This window comes from Crotalus tigris, unplaced genomic scaffold (assembly GCF_016545835.1).
Source record: "Crotalus tigris isolate CLP2741 ecotype Arizona unplaced genomic scaffold, ASM1654583v1 scf7180000017903.3850313, whole genome shotgun sequence".
Classification (NCBI taxonomy): Eukaryota; Metazoa; Chordata; class Lepidosauria; order Squamata; family Viperidae; genus Crotalus; species Crotalus tigris.
Window position 1 is genome coordinate 3,337,953 of NW_024096713.1, and position 22,666 is coordinate 3,360,618.

Genomic DNA, 22,666 nt, shown 5'->3' on the forward strand with positions numbered 1-22,666 from the left:
CGCACTTCTGTGTTTTCAGCAATAAAGAGCAGTTGTATTATATCGGTCTGGTCTATGCCTCAACGAACGCAATACACAATATTTGGTTTGATATTAATCTTGTTCATGTGAATGTTGATTATTGGTAGGGAGGTATTTTGATCATTTTGTTGCCTTCTTGGATTCTTAACTGAATTCTCAGAAAAAAGAAAACTGGAAAAAATCAGAGAGAAATTTTTTATTATTTTTTTTTTTTGCTTGACTCCTATGTAAATCTCCTATGAAACAACAGCCTGTCATTATGATTATTTCACTTTTGTCGAATAAACATGGCATCTCATCTTTGTCTATGTTGGTCGAATGTTTGTGAATAGATGTACCTGGGAGCTCATCTCTTCTTCCTCCTCCATTGCCTCCATCTCCCGTTACCTCAGTCTCTCTATTAATGTTGCCGTGTCAGGGGTCAGCTGGGCAAGCCTTGGGGGAAAAATAATAAAATAACTTGTACTCGTGAACTTTACATAAAGTCAATCACTCTCATTTTAAAAATGAAAATGAAAATTAATTAAAATAATTAAAATAATATTCACTCTCTTCAGCTTTTTGGAGTTTCTTTTTAATCTCGTTGTTTTCTTCCACAATACATGCTAAATTGCTGGCAAGCACTTTATTTTCTTTTTCCAACTAACACATAAAAATGACCAGAAGCATACATCAGTCATAGAACAGAAATAAGCAGATCAAAAGAGAAGCTTAAGACAAGCTTGTAAGGGAAATGACTGACTCACAGCAGTTATTCTGGCATTCTTTTCCACCAGCTCCTCCTGATGCCTTGCTGTTATTTCATGGAGGTGCTCCCTCTGCTTTCTTCATTGCTCTTGGTATTTCCAGAGACACACCTGCCAAAAGAGGACATTTTGAACCCTTTGAACAGAGGATGTAAATTTACTAAGCAAATCATAGTGTGGTACTGTCTCAAGACTCTATTTCTATTAAAGAAAAAACTACAAGACCCAGAAAGCTGTCCTGTCTTCCCTCAATCCTTCTCACTAACCACTGTTAACCATGGTTAAGCAAAAAACCTCATGACATCACCTGAATTTTTGCCTCTAGCCAGCTGCAGGGACAGCTGAAGTTGCCTTTAGCTGCTCTGCTGTTAAAGTGATGTTATAATGGCCCTTTTGTTCCAATTTAAACCTTGCTGTATGAACAATTGACACTGCCTCCAAGATAGTGTTGATGACAACATGGTCAGAAGCTAGGATCCTGCCTTCTCTAGTTTAGAGTAAGGTGACTCTGAGCTTCCTGACTTAATTAGGAATTAGGAATTTGAGGGCTCTAGCCAGCCCCACAACCGTGCTTTTCTCTGCACCCCAAGCAAAGCCACAGAGCCATGTTTCCCAGCCTTTCTGGAAGGCTGTCCTGTGGATGCATTTGAACCGAAGATATTAACACAGTTCACAAAGAAAGTGCCTGAAAGAAGATGTGCAAATATTTTTAAAATGTTTTGGTTCAAAAGTTATTCTAAAAATTATTCTAAAATGTTTTTTGCTTGTTCCTAGATTCTTTTGATTCCTGTTTTACTTCATCATTATTATTACTTGTATCATGTTATTTATCATATTACCTCTTTGAATTCTAAATCCTACAGTCAGACATGCAAATTGACAAGTAAATAAATAAAATCAAAGATCTCTTACTTCAAACAGGAGTTTCCCTGCGTAATACAGGAATGTCTCATTATAAATGAAATGTGCGAAACTAAGCTAAACTAAACTAATACTAACTAAACTAATTCAACAAATATATGAAATATGATAAAGAAAGAAATAAACAGTATGTGTAAATAGGTATATTAAGTAAAATGAATAAACAAATAAATACTGTAAAATAAAACAAACCTAAGCTACGTAAATACAGATAAATAAAAGCACAAGAAAATATAAGCAACCAAATAAAAGCAGATGAACCTAACTAAGCGCCCACACGAGATAAAACTCTTGAGTGAATAGTTTTCACTCAGCCCACCAAAAAAGTTTTATTTAGTTCTCCTTTGTGAGCTCATGCCCCTGTCAGCACCGTTATGAGGCATGGCTTCAGAAAGAAAAAACAAAGCAAACTTAGTGGCTGAGTGAATGCAACACAGAGTTTTATCTATTTTTCAATATTGGTAGAAATCTAACTACAAAATTCTGCTGATGCATTTAGTGCAATCAGAGGATGAGCTAACAAGAAAAATACCCACAGCTGAGAATGAAAAAGGGCTGCAGTGGTGAATGAGCAGACCTGGAGAGATTTCTGTGCTTGGCAGAGTAAATTGCAATAGGATCTCACTTTAAAGAGCTTCCACGCATTGCTTCTTGTCCAGCTCTTAGGTGCTTTTGAGAATAAATCAACCCCCTCATCTATATGGCTGCCCCTCAATTACTGGAAGATAGCTGTCATGTCACTACTAATCTTTCTCTTTGTTAGGCTAGACATAGCTAGTTCCCTTAACCAATGGTTGTACAATTTAACCTCCAGACCTCTTATCATCTTAGTTGCTCTTCTCTGCACTCTTTCTAGACTCTCAGCATCTTTTTTGTATTGTGGCAATTTTCCAAAAAGCCCGTAAGAAGACCAGGTCCGAGTGTGATGGAAAGTGCACCTGAAGGAGCAGTGGGGGAGAGTTTGGGCAACACAGAGTTCTCCCAGAAAGAGACCTGGATCAAGAGATTGCGCAGACCTGAGCTGGAAGGGGGAGCAGGAAAGAAGTTCAGTGTAGCTTGAATTCACACAAGATTCTCTCAGAGTATATCTAGTAAGTTAGAAGGTTATGGCTTGAATTTGGCAAGATTCTGTCAATTAATTTTAAGCAAATAAAGGATTGAACTTAATTGAATTTCACTGTGCCATTCCTGATCTTGGGCCTGACATTTCCTTCAACCATGGGATTTTTAGTTTTTTTAGGATATCTATTATTATGCTATTTTATATTTGTATTTGCTATTTTTCTCTCCCTAGTTTTTGAGAGGGTAAAAGTGAGGGATGGGAGGGATAGTTTCAGGCTTGGATGATTCTGTTAACATAACCTCTAACGTAGGTAGAACTAGCATTTCTGGTTCTGCTTCTTGTCTAGACACTAGAAATGTTATGTTAATGTCAGGCCCATCATACATCTTGAAAATCAATTTAATGTCAGTTTTTGATGCAAGGATATTATATATTCTTATTGGAAAGTTTATTTGATTTTCACCTTGGAAAAATGGCTAAGCAAGCTGGGGAAGTTTGTTTTGATGTACAGAATAATTTTCTACCTTACAAGTAAATCTGATGTAGAATTCAGTTCTCACTGGAAACCATCCTTGGAGTATACTGTAACTGAATACATGGATTTATGCCTCATCCAAAATTTAACAGAATAACAGAGTTGGAAGGGACCTTGCTCAGGCAGGAAACTATGCTATTTCAGACAAATGGTTGTCCAATCTCTTCTTTAAAACTTCCAGTGTTGGAGCATTCACAACTTCTGGAGACAAGTCGTACCACTGATTGTTCTAAGTGACAGGAAATTTCTCCTTAGTTCTAGGTTGCTTCTCTCTTTGATTAGTTTCCATCTGTTGCTTCTTGTCTTGCCTTCAGGTGCTTTGGAGAATAGCTTGACTCCCTCTTTGTGTCAACCCCTGAGATATTGTCACACTGCTATCATGACACCCCTAGTTCTTCTTTTCATTAAACTAGACATACCTAATTCCAGCAACCTTTCTTTATACGTTTTAGCCTCCAGTCCCGTAAATTTTCCAAGGATAGAGCCCCCAGTAATTCTGCACATAAATGCAACTCTCTACTATTCTTTCCCGAAGCATGGTATATGACGTAAAGTTTATCAATAAATGATTTGAATCTATTTATTCCTGAAGTTTCCTTGACAGCATCACCTACTGATAATTCTAGTCTGTGATTAGCACAATGCCAAACTATAAGAGAAGGAAAACATTCTGACAGCAATTTTTTCGCTCCACTTTTACACCCTAATATCACAGCAGCGCCATCGCATGCCAGAGAAACCAAATATTTTTTTAAATAATCTTCTGTCATCCCATAAGAGTGAAGACATTGGAGTAAGGAATCAAATACTCCTTCTGCTGTTACTTTTTCAAGTTCTGCCAAATCCAAAAACAAATTTATTGGTGAATTCATTCCAACACCTTTGATACAGTATTGAACATATACTATTAGGATAGTTTTTTTGCTTATTGTGGTTGATTCATCAATTATCAATGAAATTTTATTACTGGATTGAACAATTTCTTTAATCACAGTTTTCCTCATTTCTTCACTTATATGATTAATAGTGTTAATACACGCATTTGTAGAATGAAGAATACGACCCATTTCAACTCCGTTCAGTTCTTGAAGATCAGTTTCAAATGATGGAATGATTGATTTTCCTTTGCAGTTATTATTTTTTCATGAGATAATGAGGTTAAAAAAACATTCTCAAGAGTCATTTTTTTGCTTTCAGCAACTATTTTTAATGCTGCTTTATGTGCAGCAGATTCTCTGTGATCAGATTTTTTTTTTTTTGAAGTGAGCTCAACTGTTGCTTCTTATCTTTGTCAGAATAGGTTATCTTATTGTTGGTCCATTCCTTGGAAAGTTTCATTCCCATTTTATTTCAATTCCAAGAGTTCAAACTTTTCTACAAGGCGTACAGCCAACTTTCATTTTGTGAACACAGAGCCATTCATTTTTCAAGCAAAAATCATTTTTTTGATCATAGGTCCAGCAGTCCACCCAGCCATATGTAGTTTGCCATTGCTTCTCAAGATCAGATTCAGAAATATCAACAGGCGTCATTATTTTCGTGTGTTCTGTCATTGTATCTGTTAATATTCTGGCCTTTTTATTAGCAGGACCGGTGGTTGAGAAGTAATTAGTAATTTTTTTATTTTTAAATTTGGGGTCACACTTTGACACTAATTTTTTTTTAAAAAATTCACCAATGATTTTTTAAAATAAAGAAATTATTTACCTTTTGCACATAGTCAATCACTGTATACACACCCACACATGTCAGTTGTGTAGCAAAACAATGGTTGCCACCCTCAGTAAGCACTCAGCACTCAGCCTACGACCACGTGACCAATCACAAGACCAGCAGTGACCACCTCCCAACAAATCCCACAAAAGGCGGTGTAAACATTAAGGGCTACACAACCCTTAAGCCCTTTGTCTTGGAACTGGGTTTGTCTGAAACCAATAACACTTAATCCATGTTTTGCCCGCAAAAGCAGCAGATGCCACCTGAGGGTTCCTGTGATGACGCAGGGCCACGAATGGAGGCAAAGCAATTAGCTGGTCAGAACAATTGTCTTTTTAAGCACTGCCAACATTCACCCAATAGCCCCCACATATGCTGGCTGTCATGTGTCTGATTAACGAAACACCTTTATTAGTATTACAGAGTGTCAGCACGGCATGGTGGAATGCTAAGATCTGAATTTCCCTTCCTTTGCACATAACATTCCAGACATTTCCCCTCCCCTATTTTGGGGTCATGATTCACATCTTCCAATTAACTTGGAGGGCAAAGATTCACTTCCGTTCCTTTTCTTGGGCATTCCTTATATTCTCCTCCCCTTTTGCTGTCACCTGATTTAACTCTTAAAATACCTGACAGTTCTGCATATATTGTCAAAGCAAGAATATTCAATATTAGCAGCGTTGACATCCGGCCCCCCTTACAAAAAGGACGGATCCTGTAATGTAAACAAAGCATATGTTAATGACTAGTTCTCGGTTTGTTGGGGTATTTCGTATGAAACCTTTTGACGAGCCTATCAGCTTTCACCTCACTGGATTTCACCCAGGTGGCTTCAGACAATGGGTATCCCTTCCATTGTACTAGGTACTGCAATTTCCCTTTAAAAACTCTAGAGTCAAGAATACGTTTCACTTCATAGTGGGTCTGTCCCACAACTATGAGGGGTCCAGGTGCCTTCTTCGGGGGAGGTCTTAGAGTGGAGCCCTGATACGGTTTCAACAAGCTGCAGTGGAAGGGCTATAGGCTTCTCTCTGTAGGAATTGATTTCTGATTTTCAGTTCTGGGTTTTGAAATCTTTCCAGTGACTCACCCAAAACTTTGTTATCGCTCCATTCGGCTTTTGAAGTCCTTGCTCTCAGTTGGGAAATCTGCCAGATTCCTCTCTCCCCCAGCTTGCCAGCTGTCGCTCCCCCCCCCTCAGGGAAACTGTTGCAGCCAGGGGGCTGGCCTCAGGCAATCTTTCTTTCTCCATAATGAGATCTTCCCCAAATCTTTACCAGCTCCTCTCAAGCCTAGAGACAGTGGATGAAGTTTGGGACCCCAGGTTGTTTGAAAAGAATTGAGATCTTAGCATGATGTCATGTGTCTGATTAACGAAACACTTCAACGAACTTCCAGGCATTTTTTTAACCTAAAAAGCCTTTATTAGTGTTACAGAGTGTCAGCATGGCATGGTAGAATGCTAAGATCTGAATTTCCCTTCCTTTGCACATAACATTCCAGGCATTTCCCCTTCCCTATTTTGGGATCATGATTCACATCTTCCAATTAACTTGGAGGGCAAAGATTCACTTCTGTTCCTTTTCCCAGGCTTTCCTTATATTCTCCTCCCCTTTCGCTGTCACCTGATTTAACTCTTAAAATACCAGACAGTTTTGCATATATTGTCAAAGCAAGAATATTCAATATTAGCAGCGTTGACACTGGCACAAGTTCAATAAAACAGTCAGGGAAGTTTACATGGTTCTTTAAAGTAAAACAGATAACAAGCAAACATATAATCCTTTCAACTCCCAGCTTGCCTGTGAACTGCAAACTGCAAAACTGCAGACAGCAAGGAGAAATCAGCAGGAAGCAAACTTGGTCCAAAATACAAAGTGTCCAGGTACAACAGCACATTATCACAAGAGTTCAAGTTTGTTCCCGGCAAATGCCCCACCCCACAGCGTCTCCTTAAATCCTACTCCCCATGTGTGCCTTGTGGAGTGGGGCATGATGCTTTCCTCCCGAGCAAGTGAGCCGGCCTCCATTGTTCCCTCCTCCTCTCTGCTCTCCTTGCTCTGGGATCTGGTGGGGAGGGGCGTTGCTCCTCGCCTGAACTCTGCCTTCCCTGTTCAAAACTTGAAGGGCCCTGGCCTGCTTCAGCCTGCTCCTCCCCACAGTCCTCCGAGGCCACAGACACCCCTCCTGGGCCTCAACAGGGAACTCCATGTTATCCTCAGAGTCAGGCTTCGGACGGAGGCATGACAGTTCCCCTTGCAGTTCTTTCTAGACCCAGATCTACGCAGAATTAAGCACTGTTCCCCCCACTTCCCACCCCCGGTCCTCTCTTACTCACAAGAAGATGGTGCAGTTGGGCAACAGGGAGGGGTACAAAGATTCCACCAACTCGCCTCCACTGCAGACAACTTTGATGCGCAGCATTTGCTGGCCAGATCCCTTGAAGCGCTTGGAGGTGCAGAGACAGCTGTCAATGATTCCTGTTGGCTTTCTAAAGCCAACAGAGGGAGTAGCACAGCCCATGCATGGCGAGGGGGCGGTGCCTCGGTTCTCCTGCATTTTGGCGGCTCTAAGTAAGAGGTGGTGGTGGTGCCACTCATGGCATAGTCAGTGTGCATGGCAGTCCTCTGGCAGTGAAAGGGAGTCACTGTCCACCCTCATGCCTCTCCTCCTCCTCCTCCTCCTCCTCCTCCTCCTCCTCCTCCTCCTCTTCCTCCACAGTGGGCCAGAGACGGGAGGTGCTCCCTCACCCTCGCACTGCCGCTTCCTGCCATTGAATCTCTGGGCAGACCACACAGCTTTCACGCTGCCTCCCACCTTTTGGCCATTGGAGGAATTATTTTTCTTAATTTTTTTTTCTTCAAGTTTTCTCAGGGGGGGACAGCACATGCTGCCTCCAAGGGATGCTCCCCCTCCCCTCAGGAGACAGCATCTGAGTCTGGTGGTGCAAGCACATGAGTCATGCCCCAGGACTAACCATGCGCCAAAGCAGCATGAACTGAGTGAAAAGCCACCTTCACTAGTGTTTCTGTGGAAGTTGAAAATCCGTTGAAAAAAGGTGCCAGAATGCCGTTCCGTGCATTCTATGACAAAAAAGCCCTGGTTTTATTTATTTTTCACATTTTTAATTATCCATCTCACTGAGAGAGGGATTCTAGGAGTTGCACAATAAAATATTAAAATATAAAACTAGGATACAAAAGTTTTAAAATTTAGAAAAAGGCAGGGATCATTAGACACTGTTAAAATCAATTGTAAGGCAATTCAGGGCACCAGCCAGGTCCACAGCTATGTGTTCCTGTGGGCTCCACACACAAGGCCGCAGAATCATTTTCTGACTTCTTTTCAGAAGGCGTGGAGAGTGGGGCCTTCCTCACCAATGGGAGGGGGAGAATATTCCACAAGATGGGGACAATGGTAGAGAAGGCTCTTTTTCTGGACCCATCAGTCGAACTTCTTCGGCTGATGGTTTCTGCAACCGACTTTCCTGCCTGACTGGGTGGGGCGATTCCAATAAAACAGAGGCTGGAAAATCTTCTTATTACAATTTATTCAGAATGTTCAGATAAAAAGGATTCCCCTCATTCAAAGAGGGAATCTTGAGACTCATCTTATATTCCTTTTTATAGTTAAGACATTAAAGGAAATTACAAAAGAAAAGTTGATTAGAAAGAACAATATCAGTCTCCCCTTTGCATAGGAAATCAATTGAATGAACTTACATATGTTACATATTTGCATCCCATAATTCCACACATGTTCATTTAAACAAGCTCCAAAGAGCAAAGGGTCATAAACTTTAAGATGTTAATGAAGAGAAACGTCATAATGTTTTTGAAATCCACAAGACACAAACCAATGGCCAATTAACACTAATTCTCTTACCAGAAGACAAACTACAGACATCGGGTTAAGACTAAGATCCTATCCTATCCTCATCTGGAGAGCAAAGATAGTTTTATCTCACAGTTTAGGATTGTCAGAAAATATCAATCAATCCATCCAGTAACAAATAAAGAGCTTTCTACATTCCAGTCTGCAATGCTTTAATATGCTCAATTAAACATCAATTAAAAGAGAATAAAATCAAATTAAAATACAAGAAAAACCCATGCTATTTATCAAGTACAATAATACTACAAAGTCCATATTGCAACAATGACAATTCCATAGCAATATTGCTATTGAAGCACCAGAGCTGCCTTCCTTCAAAGAGGAGTTTTAGAAAGAAAAGTTGTGGAAGCAGTGATGTAATTGTTCCCAATTCCACAACTTAATAAAAGACACTTCTGATTGACTTAAAAACAACCCATTTTCTCATTGTATGGTGCCCTTTGATAGACTAGGAAAAAAGACCAAGAAATGTATAAAAATAGAGGAAATAGAACCATTTATGATCTCACATTGAGATTTCGTACCTTAGGTCAATATTTGAAAATATGATATTTTATATATCATAATATAACCAAAGATGTGGTTTCTTGCTTTTTTCCATTCATAGGACATGTCTAACCTGAGCAGGAAAAAGAAATTGATTTCTATTTAAAGCAATGTGAAATCTCCACATATCCAAGAGATACAGGAAAAAATAGCAATTAAGACTTGACTTTATACGTATTAATTAATGTCATTATTTCAGAGCTGTTTGGACTTGTTGCTGATAATTGGATTGGATTATTTGATTTGCCTTTTGTTATAAGATGGCTTATGGGGTGATGAGTTTGTTAGCTAAGAAAAGGTAAAGAGATTATGAAATTGTTTATCCTTGTGAGGAGGGAAGTTGCTTTCTTGGAGGAGATACTTTACTTTTTTGCTTTCTTGCACTTGTTTTCCTGGTTTTTTAGATTGCATTATATTTTATTGTTATACTAAAGCTTTTAATAAAATTATTACAAAGCGAAGATTTTTAGGATTACTCAAAGTACAGTAATAGGTGTTGTGTCCTGAGCCTGCAGAGGCAGGCTCGGGACGTTGCAACAGTCCCGGGCAGTTGCAAGCTGCCCGGGACCAGACTGGCTGGCGCCAGCACTCGCGCGCATGCGTGAAGTGCAAAGCGCGCCAAATGTTGCCGTTTGGCCCGGGGATTGTCTTTAAGAGGAGGAGAGAGGCTTGTGTGCCTCGGCGGCGTTGTAACAGAGCTGCTAGTCATCAATAAAGAGGCTCCTGAGAACTACCAAATGACTCCTGAAGTTATTGCCTTTCGCTGAGGACTCAACACTGGCGACAAGGATGGAATACCTTGCAATTATTTCAAACAATTGTAAGCTTACCCTGGAGTCCTGAAGCAGCAGGAAACGGCGTTAAATTCAGCAACTGCCTGCCAATACAGCAAACGTTGGAGGTAAGCTGGCTGATAGACCCTTCCTGTACTACTGAAGATGGCAAAGATAGGGAGGCTTTCCAAGTTCGATGTTACGCATCCAGAAAGATGGGAGTCTTACGTGGCCAGAGTAGAAAATTATCTCAAGGTCAATCAAGTGAGAGAAGATGGCTTAAAAGCCACCACCCTGCTGTGTGTTTGTGGTCAAGATGCATTTGAGATCGCTGAAAATCTAGCAGCACCTGCACCTCTAGAATCTGTGGGAAGCAAGGCCACATAGCAGCTGTGTGTCTGGGCCGTCAGAAGGTACAACCACGAGAAGAATTGCGCCTGAAAGGTACCAGGGTCCCCAGCCAAAACAGGGTGGGTTTCTGTGCTTCACGAAGAAGCATTTATAGGACAGGCACACACAAACCTAAAGTGAAGTTGCAAGGAGTTCCATTGGTCATGGAACTGGACACTGGGTCTGCACTTTCAATTATTTCCATACACACATTCAGAAAGATTTGTTCTGGTAGTGGATTTCAGGCCAAGCTTAGGCCTTCTGACATTGTGTTAACAGACTTTCAAAACTCCAGAGTGTGTGTTAAGGGGGAGGCCACCCTTAACGTACAGTATAAGGATTTTGAAGGTCCATTAGATATATTGATAGTGGGGGGTGAGCGAACGAGTCTCATAGGACTCGATTGGTTTGAGGCCTTGGGAATACATGTTACAGGGCTCAATAGCTTGCAAACAGTAGATCTACAGGCAGTCTGCAAAGAATTTGCAGATGTTTTCAGCCCACAGCTGGGCACATACAAAGGGCCCCCTGTGTCCTTAAAACTAGACCCCACTGTCACTCCTGTTAGAGTAAAAGCAAGAAGGGTTCCTTTTGCTTTAAAAGAGAAAATTGATACTGAATTGGACAAATTGATTCAGCAAGGAGTTTTAGAACCTGTTGATTCCAGTCCTTGGGAGACCCCCATAGTCACGCCTCTTAAGGCTAATGGGGACATTCGCATCTGTGCAGATTACAAATGAATAAGGCATTGCAGCAACATGCCTATCCTGTACCTGTAGTCAGTCATATCCTGTACCTGTAGTCAGTCATATCCTGGCCTCCCTCAAGGGGGGCGTGTTTTTGCAAAGCTTGATTTAGCTCAGGCTTATCAACAGCTGCCTGTTGATGAAGCTGCTGCAGTAGCACAAACCATTGTAACCCACAGGGGGGCATTCAAAGTAAAGAGATTACAATTTGGAGTAAATGTGGCTCCTGGAATTTTCCAAAGCATAATGGAAAACACACTGAGGGGTATACCAGGGGTTTGCCCCTATTTTGATGATGTCTTAATTGCTGGAGACTCCACCCAAAATTTAGCTGAGAGATTGAGGGCTGTCCTGCTGCGGTTCCGGAAAATGGGCCTCAAACTCAAGAAGGACAAATAATAAAATTGGGGTGCCTTCTACAGATTTCCTGGGATTCAAAATTGATGCCAATGGGATTCATCCTGCTGAGTCCAAATTAAAGGCTATTATGCATGCTCCTAGGCCTAAGTCCAAGGCTGAACTACAGGCTTTTCTGGGCCTTTTGAATTTTTATAATTCATTCATTCCTAACAAGGCTAATGTAGCTGAACCACTTCATAGACTTCTGGACAAACAGGCAGTGTGGCAGTGGTCACAAACACATGAAGCAAGCTTCAATGAGGTTAAGGCCTTACTCACATCTAACAATGTGCTTGCACATTTTAATGAAACTCTTCCTGTGTGCATCGCGTGTGATGCTTCTCCATATGGGGTGGGAGCAGTACTCAGCCACCTTAGGCCAGATGGAACTCAGGTTCCTGTTGCATATTACTCCAGAACCTTGTCTTCTGCTGAGCGAAACTACGCCCAGATAGACAGGGAGGCTTTAGCTGTTGTTGCTGGAATTAAAAAATTCCATGATTTTTTGTATGGCAGACATTTCACAGTCTTTACTGACCATAAATCTTTGTTGGGGCTGTTTACCACAAACAAACAAACTCCCCATATCATCTCCCCCAGAATGCTGCGATGGTCAATCTTCCTGTCAGCCTATGATTTTTCTCTAATTCACAAACCTGGGAAAGAAATGGGCCACGCTGATCGCCTCAGTAGATTACCCCTGAAAGTAGTAGAGGCTGATCTTGCCCCTGCCATCAACATCCTTTCAATTCAGGCATTGCCTGAGTCACCGTTAAATGCCAGGGATGTGGCTGCTGAATCTGCCACAGATCTCACACTCTCCCGTGTCTTATCTTGGGTTTTGTCTGGATGGCCAGAGAGTTGTCCTGGCGCTGAGTTTCAGAGTTTCTGGCTTAAAAGGAACGAGTTATCCACCTTCCAGGGTTGTCTGCTGTGGGGCAGCAGAGTTATCATTCCTACCTCAATGAGGCCTAGGGTCTTAGGTTCCCTTCACGAGGGTCATCCTGGCATTGTACGCATGAAGGCGCTTGCGCGCAGCCATTTGTGGTGGCCTGGGTTAGACAAGGAAATTGAAGCTAAGGTGCACGCATGCCACCTTTGTCAGCGCTCACGCCCAGAAATGCCCTAGGCCCCTGTACATAGATGGGAGGAAACACAGTCTCCATGGTCTAGGGTGCACATTGATTATGATGGGCCCTTTCAGGGTCAATTCTTCTTGGTCCTGGTTGATAGCCATTCAAAATGGCTTGAGGTTGTACCTGTCTCTTCCACCACCTCTGCAAAGACTATTCAAGTACTGAGGGGTATTTTTGCTGCACATGGGCTTCCGGATGTTTTGGTGTCTGACAATGGCCCTCAATTCACTTCTTCCGAATTCCAAGCTTTCTTACAGGCCAACCTGATTCGGCATGCCATCTCTGCACCTTTCCACCCTTCCACCAACGGTATGGCTGAACAGATGGTCCGCATCATCAAGGATGCATTAAAGAAACTGACATATGGGGACTGGCATCACAGGTTGGCAGATTTTCTACTTGCTTACCGCACCACACCGTCTACTTCTACTGGGAAAAGCCCGGCTGAACTTCGCTAGGGGCGCAAACTGACTACTAAGCTTGACCGGTTGCATCCGGACAGACTGCCTTCTAAGTTTACACAACCCAGGGCACCAAGGCAATTGCTAGTGGGTGCCCCAGTATGGACCCGTAATTATGGGCCAGGTCACTTATGGGTCCCTGCCATAGAATGCAAGGTTACAGGTCCCTTGTCTTACAAGGTTTCCATGGATGACGGTCGTATCCTGAGACGGCATATCGATCACCTGCGTACAAGACTGGACTCACCTGCTGACACCTCTGGGTCTTTTCCAGGCGAGAGGGGGACCTCTACGGGCAAAGGGAAGGGTGTGGACGGCAGAGAGGCCACAGACGGCCTATTTTAAGATTCCGCGGGTGCTCCGAACAGGAATTCGTGGGAACCAACTAGAATACAGGCACCAGTGCCTACTCCAGCCAGGGAGTTACCCCGGGGGCATAATCATTACACACCTACACCATTCAGCACCCCAGTCAGGGATAATAACCAAGAGCATCCTAATAACTCACATCCTGCAAGAGAGCTGGCACACACTCCGTCTAGTTGGCCCAACACTGCCACTGTTCCCAGAATAGGACAATTACATAGGGAGGTGGTCGGAGGGCCGAATTCCAATTCTGACACCTCCGGCTTAACTGAGGGGGCAACTGAGTTTTGGGACAGTACTGAGATTCCAGACAGCCCTACTATGGAACAGGGAAGTGGAGAAAGGCAGCCTCATGATAGGTCTAGAATAGACCTGGGAGGCTCTACAGAGTTGTCCAACAGTGGCAGCCTTCTAGAAGGGCCAGAGAGCCTGCAACTAGGCAGGTCAACCAGGTTATGGAGAGAACAAAGTCTTGGCCTGACGAGCCCGGTGGGCAAGTAAGCAGGCCAGGCAATGGGGCACGGTCCATGGGGACCACCAGGGTCAAAAGAAGGGGGCGAACATATAGCACCCCCCGGACAAGATGTGCTTGGAGGTTGCCAGGGAATTCGGAGGTCACAGAGAGCTAAAAGATCTCCTAAATATCTTGAAGATTTTGTAACTCTGCTGGCAAAGCAGAAACAGTAAGAGGGTGTCCCTGTGAAAGGTCTGAATAAGGAACATTGGGAAATGAAGCCAAAAACATTACAGCTTGTTGCCATGGAACTAGTGTGGCTCCCACACTCGTGTTAAGGTCAAGTGTAACCATTAATATAATTATAGTTTTAGCCGGGGGGGAAGGGGTGTTGTGTCCTGAGCCTGCAGAGGCAGGCTCAGGACGTTGCAACAGTCCCGGGCAGTTGCAAGCTGCCCGGGACCAGACTGGCTGGCGCCAGCACTCGCACGCATGCGTGAAGTGCAAAGTGCGCCAAATGTTGCCGTTTGGCCCGGGGATTGTCTTTAAGAGGAGGAGAGAGGCTTGTGTGCCTCGGCGGCGTTGTAACAGAGCTGCTAGTCATCAATAAAGAGGCTCCTGAGACCTACCAAATGACTCCTGAAGTTATTGCCTTTCGCTGAGGACTCAACAATAGGCAAAATGTTTTTTATCAGTCAGAGACTTATAAGTTCATATTAGTAAAGTTGGAAGGGACCTTGGAGGTCATCTAGTCCAACCCCCTGCTCGGGCAGGAAACCCTACACCATTTCGGACAGGTGGCTGTCCAGTCTCTTCTTAAAAACTTCCAGTGTTGGAGCATTTACTGCTTCTGGAGGCAAGCTGTTCCACTGATTAATTGTTCTCACTGTCAGGAAGTTTCTCCTTAGTTCTAGGTTGCTTCTCTCCTTGATTAGTTTCCACCCGTTGCTTCTTGTCCTCCCTTCAGGTGCTTTGGAAAATAGCTTGATTCCTCTTCTTTATGGCAGCCCCTGAGATATTGGAATACTGCTATCATGTCCCCCCTTGTCCTTCTCTTCGTTAAACTAGACATACCCAATTCTAGCAACCGTTCCTTATATGTTTTAGCCTCCAGTCCCCTAATCTTACAACGAAGATTAGATTAGATTCAGACTTACAACGAAGTCTGAAACATTATCAGCATAATTAACACACAGGATCAAGGAAGTTATTTCTACATGAAAGTCTCCATTTAAAGCAGGCTGCCATCTCATGAAGAAACAAATAACTATACATTTGAACAAAAAAATTGGCTTAATGCTAAATATGAATGTTTTTTTCAAAGTCCAGCTAGGTGAATATTTGCTTATTCTCATGGCATTTGCTTATTCTCATGGATAGTTATTAAAAATAACTGTACAGGACATCAATCAAAGGTAAAAAGGTGCTTAAAATGGCACAAAATGCTCAAAAGGATCAATGTGCAACTTGTCAATGCTGCCATGTCATTTCCTGAGTTCATTTCCTGTAGATGCAGCATAATTCTAGAACAAAACACATTTCATTTAAGGAGCTCCAGACAATTATCATGTGTGTTCCCAGAGCACTTGAAAGCCTATTTTTGCCTTCAAATCCAAAACATGCACAGAATCTCTTAGAAAGTATACTGAGATAGCTAGAACCAGTAGAATAGGAAGAAACAAACAAAACATCACATAATAAAAGCATAACTCCCACTTGGCAATGAGGCAATACAGCTGAAGGATGTACTTTATTGTTACAAAGCCTGGGATCAAGAGCAATTTTTTTTTATATGACAAAAAAATGCCAGTAAGTACATGTAAATTATCTAGCAATTACAACAGCAAAGTAGTTATAAGTTACTCAACATTTTAAAATAAAGTATTATGAGGTTGAAGCATATATGATCTCTTCAAATCATTCACATAATCGCTTCATTTACATTAGCTCAGCTACTCATACATGGAACAATTTAAGAAGTTTCAGACAGGACTCTCTAACATGTCAATTCCCAAGTACATGCTATATAAAACTGTAATCTTAATATCCAAAAGAAAAATTGTATTGACATATTACTTTACAATAGTCCTTGCCTTATCATGGTCACTTAAGAACCATTCAAAGTTACAACAGACCTCAAAAAAGCTATAGATAGTCCTCGACTTACATCCACAATTGGGACTGGTGCTTCCATCACCCAGCAGGACAGTTGTTAAGTCAGTTGTGTACAATTTTACAATATTTTTTGCTGCTGTCATTAAGAGAATCGCTGGGGTTGCTAAATAAATCACACAGTTAAGTGAATCTGGCTTCCCCCATTGACTTTGCTTGTCAGAAGCCAGCAAGAAAAGTCACAAGTAGTGATCATGTGATCCTGGTCATTGCAATGGTCATAAATACATTTCAGTTATCAAGCACCCAAATTTTGGTCTTGGATTGTAGGGATGCTGCAACAGTCATAAGCGTGAGGATCAGGAGTAAGTCACTTTTTTCAGTATCATTATAATCAATGAAGGGTTGTAGGCTGAAGACTGTATGTAGTTATGACCCAACCTAAATGTTATAAGTGCTGCACAACCCCCAAGGTTATGTTAATCACATTTTAGGCACTTGGCAATTGGCTCACATTTATAACTGGTTGCAGTGTCCCACGGTCACATGACCATGATTTACAACTTTTTTTATGTTTTCCAGCAGAAAATGGCAAAAAATGACCACTGCATATGCTGGACTTACTTAAAGACCACAAGGTTCAGTTAATGACTATGTGATTTGCTTAATGACCACAGTGACATGCTTTATGATCATTGTAAACTGGTCATAAAATTGAGTCCAGTCAAATGATGCTCCAGCTAAATGACTGCAAAACTTTCAACTGCAATTTCAGGCTCCGTCGTGGGGCCATATACAAGGACTACCTGTATATAATTTTGAACATGAAATTAATTAATAAAACTTTTACACAGCAAATTAAGATGGTACTGAAACTAGTTTCTCTAGTAGCTCATCTTATCTAATTAAAACTAACTGTAATGATGTGTAAATAACTTTAACATGCTATAGTTAATAATATATATATTGCTTTCCAGTGCTTTGCACATATTACCAGAAAGCAAGTGATGTAGTGGTTAGGGTACTACATTAGAGCAGACAAGATCCTAGTTCAAAATTCCACACAACATCAGTTATCAATTTTGAATGTCAATGAGTTTTCAGCTGAATGGGAAAAATGGGATATAAATGGAATAAATATGAATAAATCTTACTTTGATGTTTTTGGACAAATCACTGTCCTTATACCTCATATAAACAGTGATAATAAAAGAGGACACTGAACTAAATACATGTCAGAGATTATGAAAAGGCAGGGAACAAAGTGTTTAGTTTACATGAGAAGATGCAAGTGAGAAGAAATTGATTTTAATTAATTCTCTCTACTGTAACTGAGGCTGGGAATTTATTCAAAATTTTGAAGATTTTGTACTTATCCAGACTAGAATTAGACACCTTGAAATCCATGTCATTCTTGCTTCTTTAATTTCAAGAATAGTCTTGAATTATGAAATGTGTTGCATGAATATGGAATTGATGGTTGATTGTTGGATGGGATAAAGGTAATATATAATGGAAATAAAGCCTCTGTGACAATAAAAGGAATGCTTGGTTAATAGTTCAACATTTAGCCGGAAGAGAAGGACATGTAATGTTATCTTTATTGTATAATGCATTAATGAAATGCACAAGTAATTTTGTCTTGATGTTACAGGTGTGATGGCTGGAGATGTACTGTATACACAAGTACTTTTCTACACAGACATTGGCTGGGAACCTGAATGGTTTGCAGAATTAGGTATGTCAAATAAGTTATATGTATTGGGAAATGGGTACTTAAGAAATGTGTGTTGAAAAAGAATTAAGTCAAGAATGAATACAGACTGAATACAAAAATGAATGACCTACTTTGGGACCTAATATTTCTTATTTTCTATGTTTTGTGTGATGTTGCTTACCTTACTGAGAAATGGCATGATAGAATGAATATCTGTGTGTATATTTGTATACACAGATATGCAGACACACTCTGTTGTAGAACCTAACCATAACAAATAAAACCGTACTGTGAAATAAACCAATGTTTCTTTACATATTTGGATTCCATTTTTAATGCATATAATATGCAAGGTCTATGAATCAATTTACTTTACAATTAAAAATAAATAAATCAGCAATGTAGAAATCACAGTATTAAAAAGTCATAAATTAGAATTGAAACCAGATCAACCAATGCAGCAAGAATAGGGACAGCATTAGAAACATAGGTTTAATCAAGCCAATTTACCTTGACAAATAAAAGTGAAAAATGAGTCATTTAACCTCCATAATGAGTCATTTAACTTCATAACACAAAGGAATCCATGAAAAAAATCATTTTTCCCAATACAACCTTCTGAGGGAGGGTCTCATATACAACAGCCTGAATCTACTGTTAATATATATAGAGAGAGACTCTCTCTGACTAGCATAATGTTCCTAACAATTGAAAATATTTACTGAGAATATACCATGATATAATTAAAATTACACAGTAAATTTCTGAAATCACTAAAAATAAGAATTGTGATCTCGTCCTCTCAGTTCTGGTTTCTGTGTGTGATTCATTTTTTCAGCTCGGAGTTACACACATCCTGAATGGCAAGGCTTGGAGAAGGGCATGTCTGCATTTTTCCTTTCCTGGAATTGAACTATTGCTCAAGAAATGAATCATCTGGAGACAAAGAAGTCTCTAACAACAACTGTTTAATAATGCAGCTTAATTCTACATTGAGGTTTCTCTGTGGGATTTCTGACCTAAGAAGTCCTTGTGTTCCTTGGGCTACACTACAATTTAAAACATAATTCAAGAAAATCAAAAGTTGCTTAAATCAATGGTTCTGACTGGCACTAGCTGAAAATCTTGGGCATGCCTCAGAAGCCCTTTCAGAGTTAATATTTTTTAAATATAATCAAAATAGAAGATTAATACACTGAGATTATTATAATGCGGTATTATTCTATTATATTTTATCTAAATTAAATTTAGATTTTTTTGGCCATGGGTCCATCCCAATTTTTCAGCTGTGATCCCAATATATCTTTTAGTTGCCATGTGAGACAAAAATTGACAGCCCTTTTTAACAGAGGTAATTTATCATTCAGATTGTTCATCTAGATGGTATCTGTGTATACAACACACAGGATTAGTATCTTCTTGTGATACATCCAGAGAACTCTCTAGTTTACATTTAGGTTAGAAGAAGTTTAACCAAATAATAATTCTGATCTCATATAGTAGTATCCAAAAAATAAAAAGTAAAAGCAGATTAATTTGAGCAATTCAAGCAACTAGTGTTCATATTAGAGTGAGCTACAATTTAAATCCAAAATAATATAGCTTGTCTTCATGTCTTACGCTAAGGATTCACCTTTCAATATACTAAATCTATCTGTATCACACTGCATTTAACAATTATCTGGGATTGTGCACTGTTAGAGTTGAGACCAGTATTAAGTTAGTTTTAACTCTATTTAAGAGTTCAATCTAGATTCTACAAGATCCCAAATTCAAAGACCCTTTTACTCCAGCATTGTGACTTAAGTCCAAATAACTATTGTTACAGTACCTTAAGCGACTGATATTCAGAGCTGTAATAACTCAAATCCAGAATATAGTTATATAGCCAGAATGACTTGCACCATTGGTGGACATCCACACCATGATTAAACTAATCCCCTTTTAAAGACATTAAAATTGGTATTGCCATTTTTGTATCACCAGATTCTGTATATAGCACTATATTTATCAAGTAGCATGGGAAGAAGCACTTTACCAGGGACTTTTCACCCATCAGGTTCATTATAATGCTCTAATTCTAAAATCTGTTTATCTTTTTATGAGATTTATCCATCACTCTAATCCAGATCGATTTTAGACAATGCAAGTCAAAATGGTCCCCTCTACCCCACAGAATTAGTAACTCCATTTAATCCCCTTGTCATTTTCATCTACATCAGTGGTTCTCAACCTTTTTAATGCCGCGACCCCCAATCGGTTGTAAGTCGAGGACTACTCAACCGGTCATAAGTCGAGGACTACTCAACTGGTGCAGCACCGTTTGCAGAATGGGACTTTTGGCGAGCTCAGCGGGGCAGAGACAGCCTGGACAATTCCTATTGGCTTTCGAAAGCCAATAGAATAAAAGGGAGTAGCACAGCTAAGGAAAAGGGGAAAAGAAAATGGCAGACTGCGTTGTTTGGCGACCCCCGTGAAATGGTCGTTCAACCCCAAATGGGGTCCCGACCCACAGGTTGAGAACCACTGATCTACATGAAAATGGTCTGATGGAAAAGTCCACTAGAAATCAATCATAACACTTCTAACCTCTCCCTGGAATGGTTTATCCTCCAGCTCCTGCTTTATTTTCCCCTGACAATATTCTCCTCTCCATTTTTAACCCCTCTGCAATAAAATCTTACTCTCTCAGGAAAGTAATGTTTACAAAGTCAACCCAATAATTAATTGGCTTAATAAATCTTTTCCCAGTCCCAAATACAAAATATACAATGAGTGGGCAAGTGTAATACGGCCACTCCCATCCATCTTATTCATTTTAAACCAGCGGTTCTCAACCTGTGGGTCACGACCCCTTTGGGGGTCAAACGACCCTTTCACAGGAGTCGCCTAAGACCATCGGAAAACACATATTTCTGATGGTCTTAGGAACTGAGACATCACTCCTCTATCCGTCTCCAGGCGGATAAAAACAACACAGAGAATGGTAAGACTTAAAGCATCAAAGGAGCAACTCCCCGCCTCTCAGATAGAGCTAGAAAAGCCAACGATTCAGCCCGCCTTCTCCCAGCCTTTTCACCAATCAGAAGCTGCAGAGCTGCTCCAGATCACACTTGCGTGCAGTCGCTCACGCCTCGGTGGAAGAGGGGAGATGGGATGGCGAGGAGTTGAGGGGGGGTGAGGCAGGAGAAGGAGGAGGAAGAGGAGGGAGGGAGGGAGGGAAGGAGGGAAGGGTTGTTAGCTGTGGAATCAGCACGCCGGAAGGCTTTGCTGTGGGATGGGTTCCTTTTGTATTTTGATTCCCTCCCTTTTGGAGGGAGGAATGGACATTTTATGATCGGGGGGGGGGGAATCTGGTGTCTGTGAATAAAAGTGCCGGCGATCATCTGTTCTTTCCGCCAGCTCGTCTTGATGCATTCAGTACAATTGCTTTTTTAAATAGCGCTTTTGGATTGTATTTTTTTTAATCTTAGCTTTTTAAAAAAAAACTGGGGTTGGTCTCTGCCCTTGTTTGGGGGGGGCTGCAAGCACCTTAATTGAGTCTCCCCACCCCCATCCATGGGATTTTCCTCGGGGTTGCTAGGAGCTGTGCTTAAACTCGGAATCGCACGGCTGCAAGCGAAGAGAAGGGAGTTGGCACGGGCGAGAAAGCCAGCAACCCTGCCTGCCTGCCAGCCCGAATTGTGAGCTTCCCTTTGCCTTTTTCGTCATTAATCGGGAGCAAGCCAGCCTCAGGATTTTCCCTCCTCCTGCCTTTTAATGGCTTCCTTTTATTCTGCCTCCCACCTGGTCGGGATCCAAAGGTGAGGCTCCGATTGGGGAAGTGTATACTCCACTGCCAGAAATTGTTAGGAAAAAGGAAATGCATTGAGAGAGGGACTTGTCAGAAAACATTTAGATGAGAATCAAGTACGCTCAGTGGAAGGTGAAAATGTTGGAAGGAGGGAATGAAATAGCTGGAATCTGGCACAGCTGTAAAGTTATATCTTTCTGTTTTGGGAAAGTTCCATGAAAAAGTAGTCACATAACCCCTCGCTTCATCCACAAAATGTTACAGGGGTTCTGATTTTTTATTTATAACCCTTTTCCTTTCTTCCATTCTCTTGCTGCTTTTCCTTCAATTGGTCATGTGATCAGAATGTGGATGCCTGGCAACTGGCCTGTATTTATGACGGTTGCAGTGTCCCAGGGTCATGTGATTATTTTTAGCAATCTTTTGACAAGCAAAGTCAATGGGGAAGCCAGATTCATTTAACTACTGTGTTCCTAACTTAATAACTGCAGTGATTCACTTAACAACTGCAGCAAGAAAGGTCATAAAATGGGTGCAACTCAACAACTGCCTTGCTTAGCAACAGAAATGTTGCTCAGTCGTGGTCGTAAGTTGAGGACTACCTGTAGTTGTGGAATTCCTTTTGTTGGATGGTTCTATCTTCTGGAGTCTAGAGTCTGATCTTGCATATCAGATATTTACATTACAATTCATAACAGTAGCAAAATTACAGTTATGAAGTAGCAACGAAAATACTTTTATGCTTGGGGGTCATCACAACATGAGGAACTGTATTAAAGGGTCGCGGCATTAGGAAGGTTGAGAACCACTGTTTTAAACAATCCAACCAAATGAACCAAACATTGGTTTTTACCTAGTGCAGGGGTAGGCAACC

The 22,666-nt window shown here is 41.1% G+C and overlaps 1 protein-coding gene and 1 long non-coding RNA gene across 3 annotated transcripts in view; one reads left to right on the forward strand and one right to left on the reverse strand.

Moving 5' to 3' along the window:
* The window catches only part of NOCT (nocturnin), a 78,305-nt gene that overhangs the window by 35,322 nt on the left and 20,317 nt on the right, over window positions 1–22,666 (forward strand). For both annotated transcript variants that reach the window (XM_039344398.1, XM_039344399.1), the window contains exon 2: window positions 17,937–18,020. In XM_039344398.1, coding sequence (XP_039200332.1) covers window positions 17,937–18,020 — 84 coding nt within the window. The remainder of the gene's footprint in view (window positions 1–17,936; window positions 18,021–22,666) is intronic.
* On the reverse strand, window positions 214–21,117 carry LOC120308386. Its single transcript, XR_005556838.1, has 3 exons — window positions 21,079–21,117; window positions 768–878; window positions 214–456 (listed from the first exon to the last, which is right to left on the reverse strand). It is a non-coding gene; the product is annotated as an uncharacterized LOC120308386 (long non-coding RNA).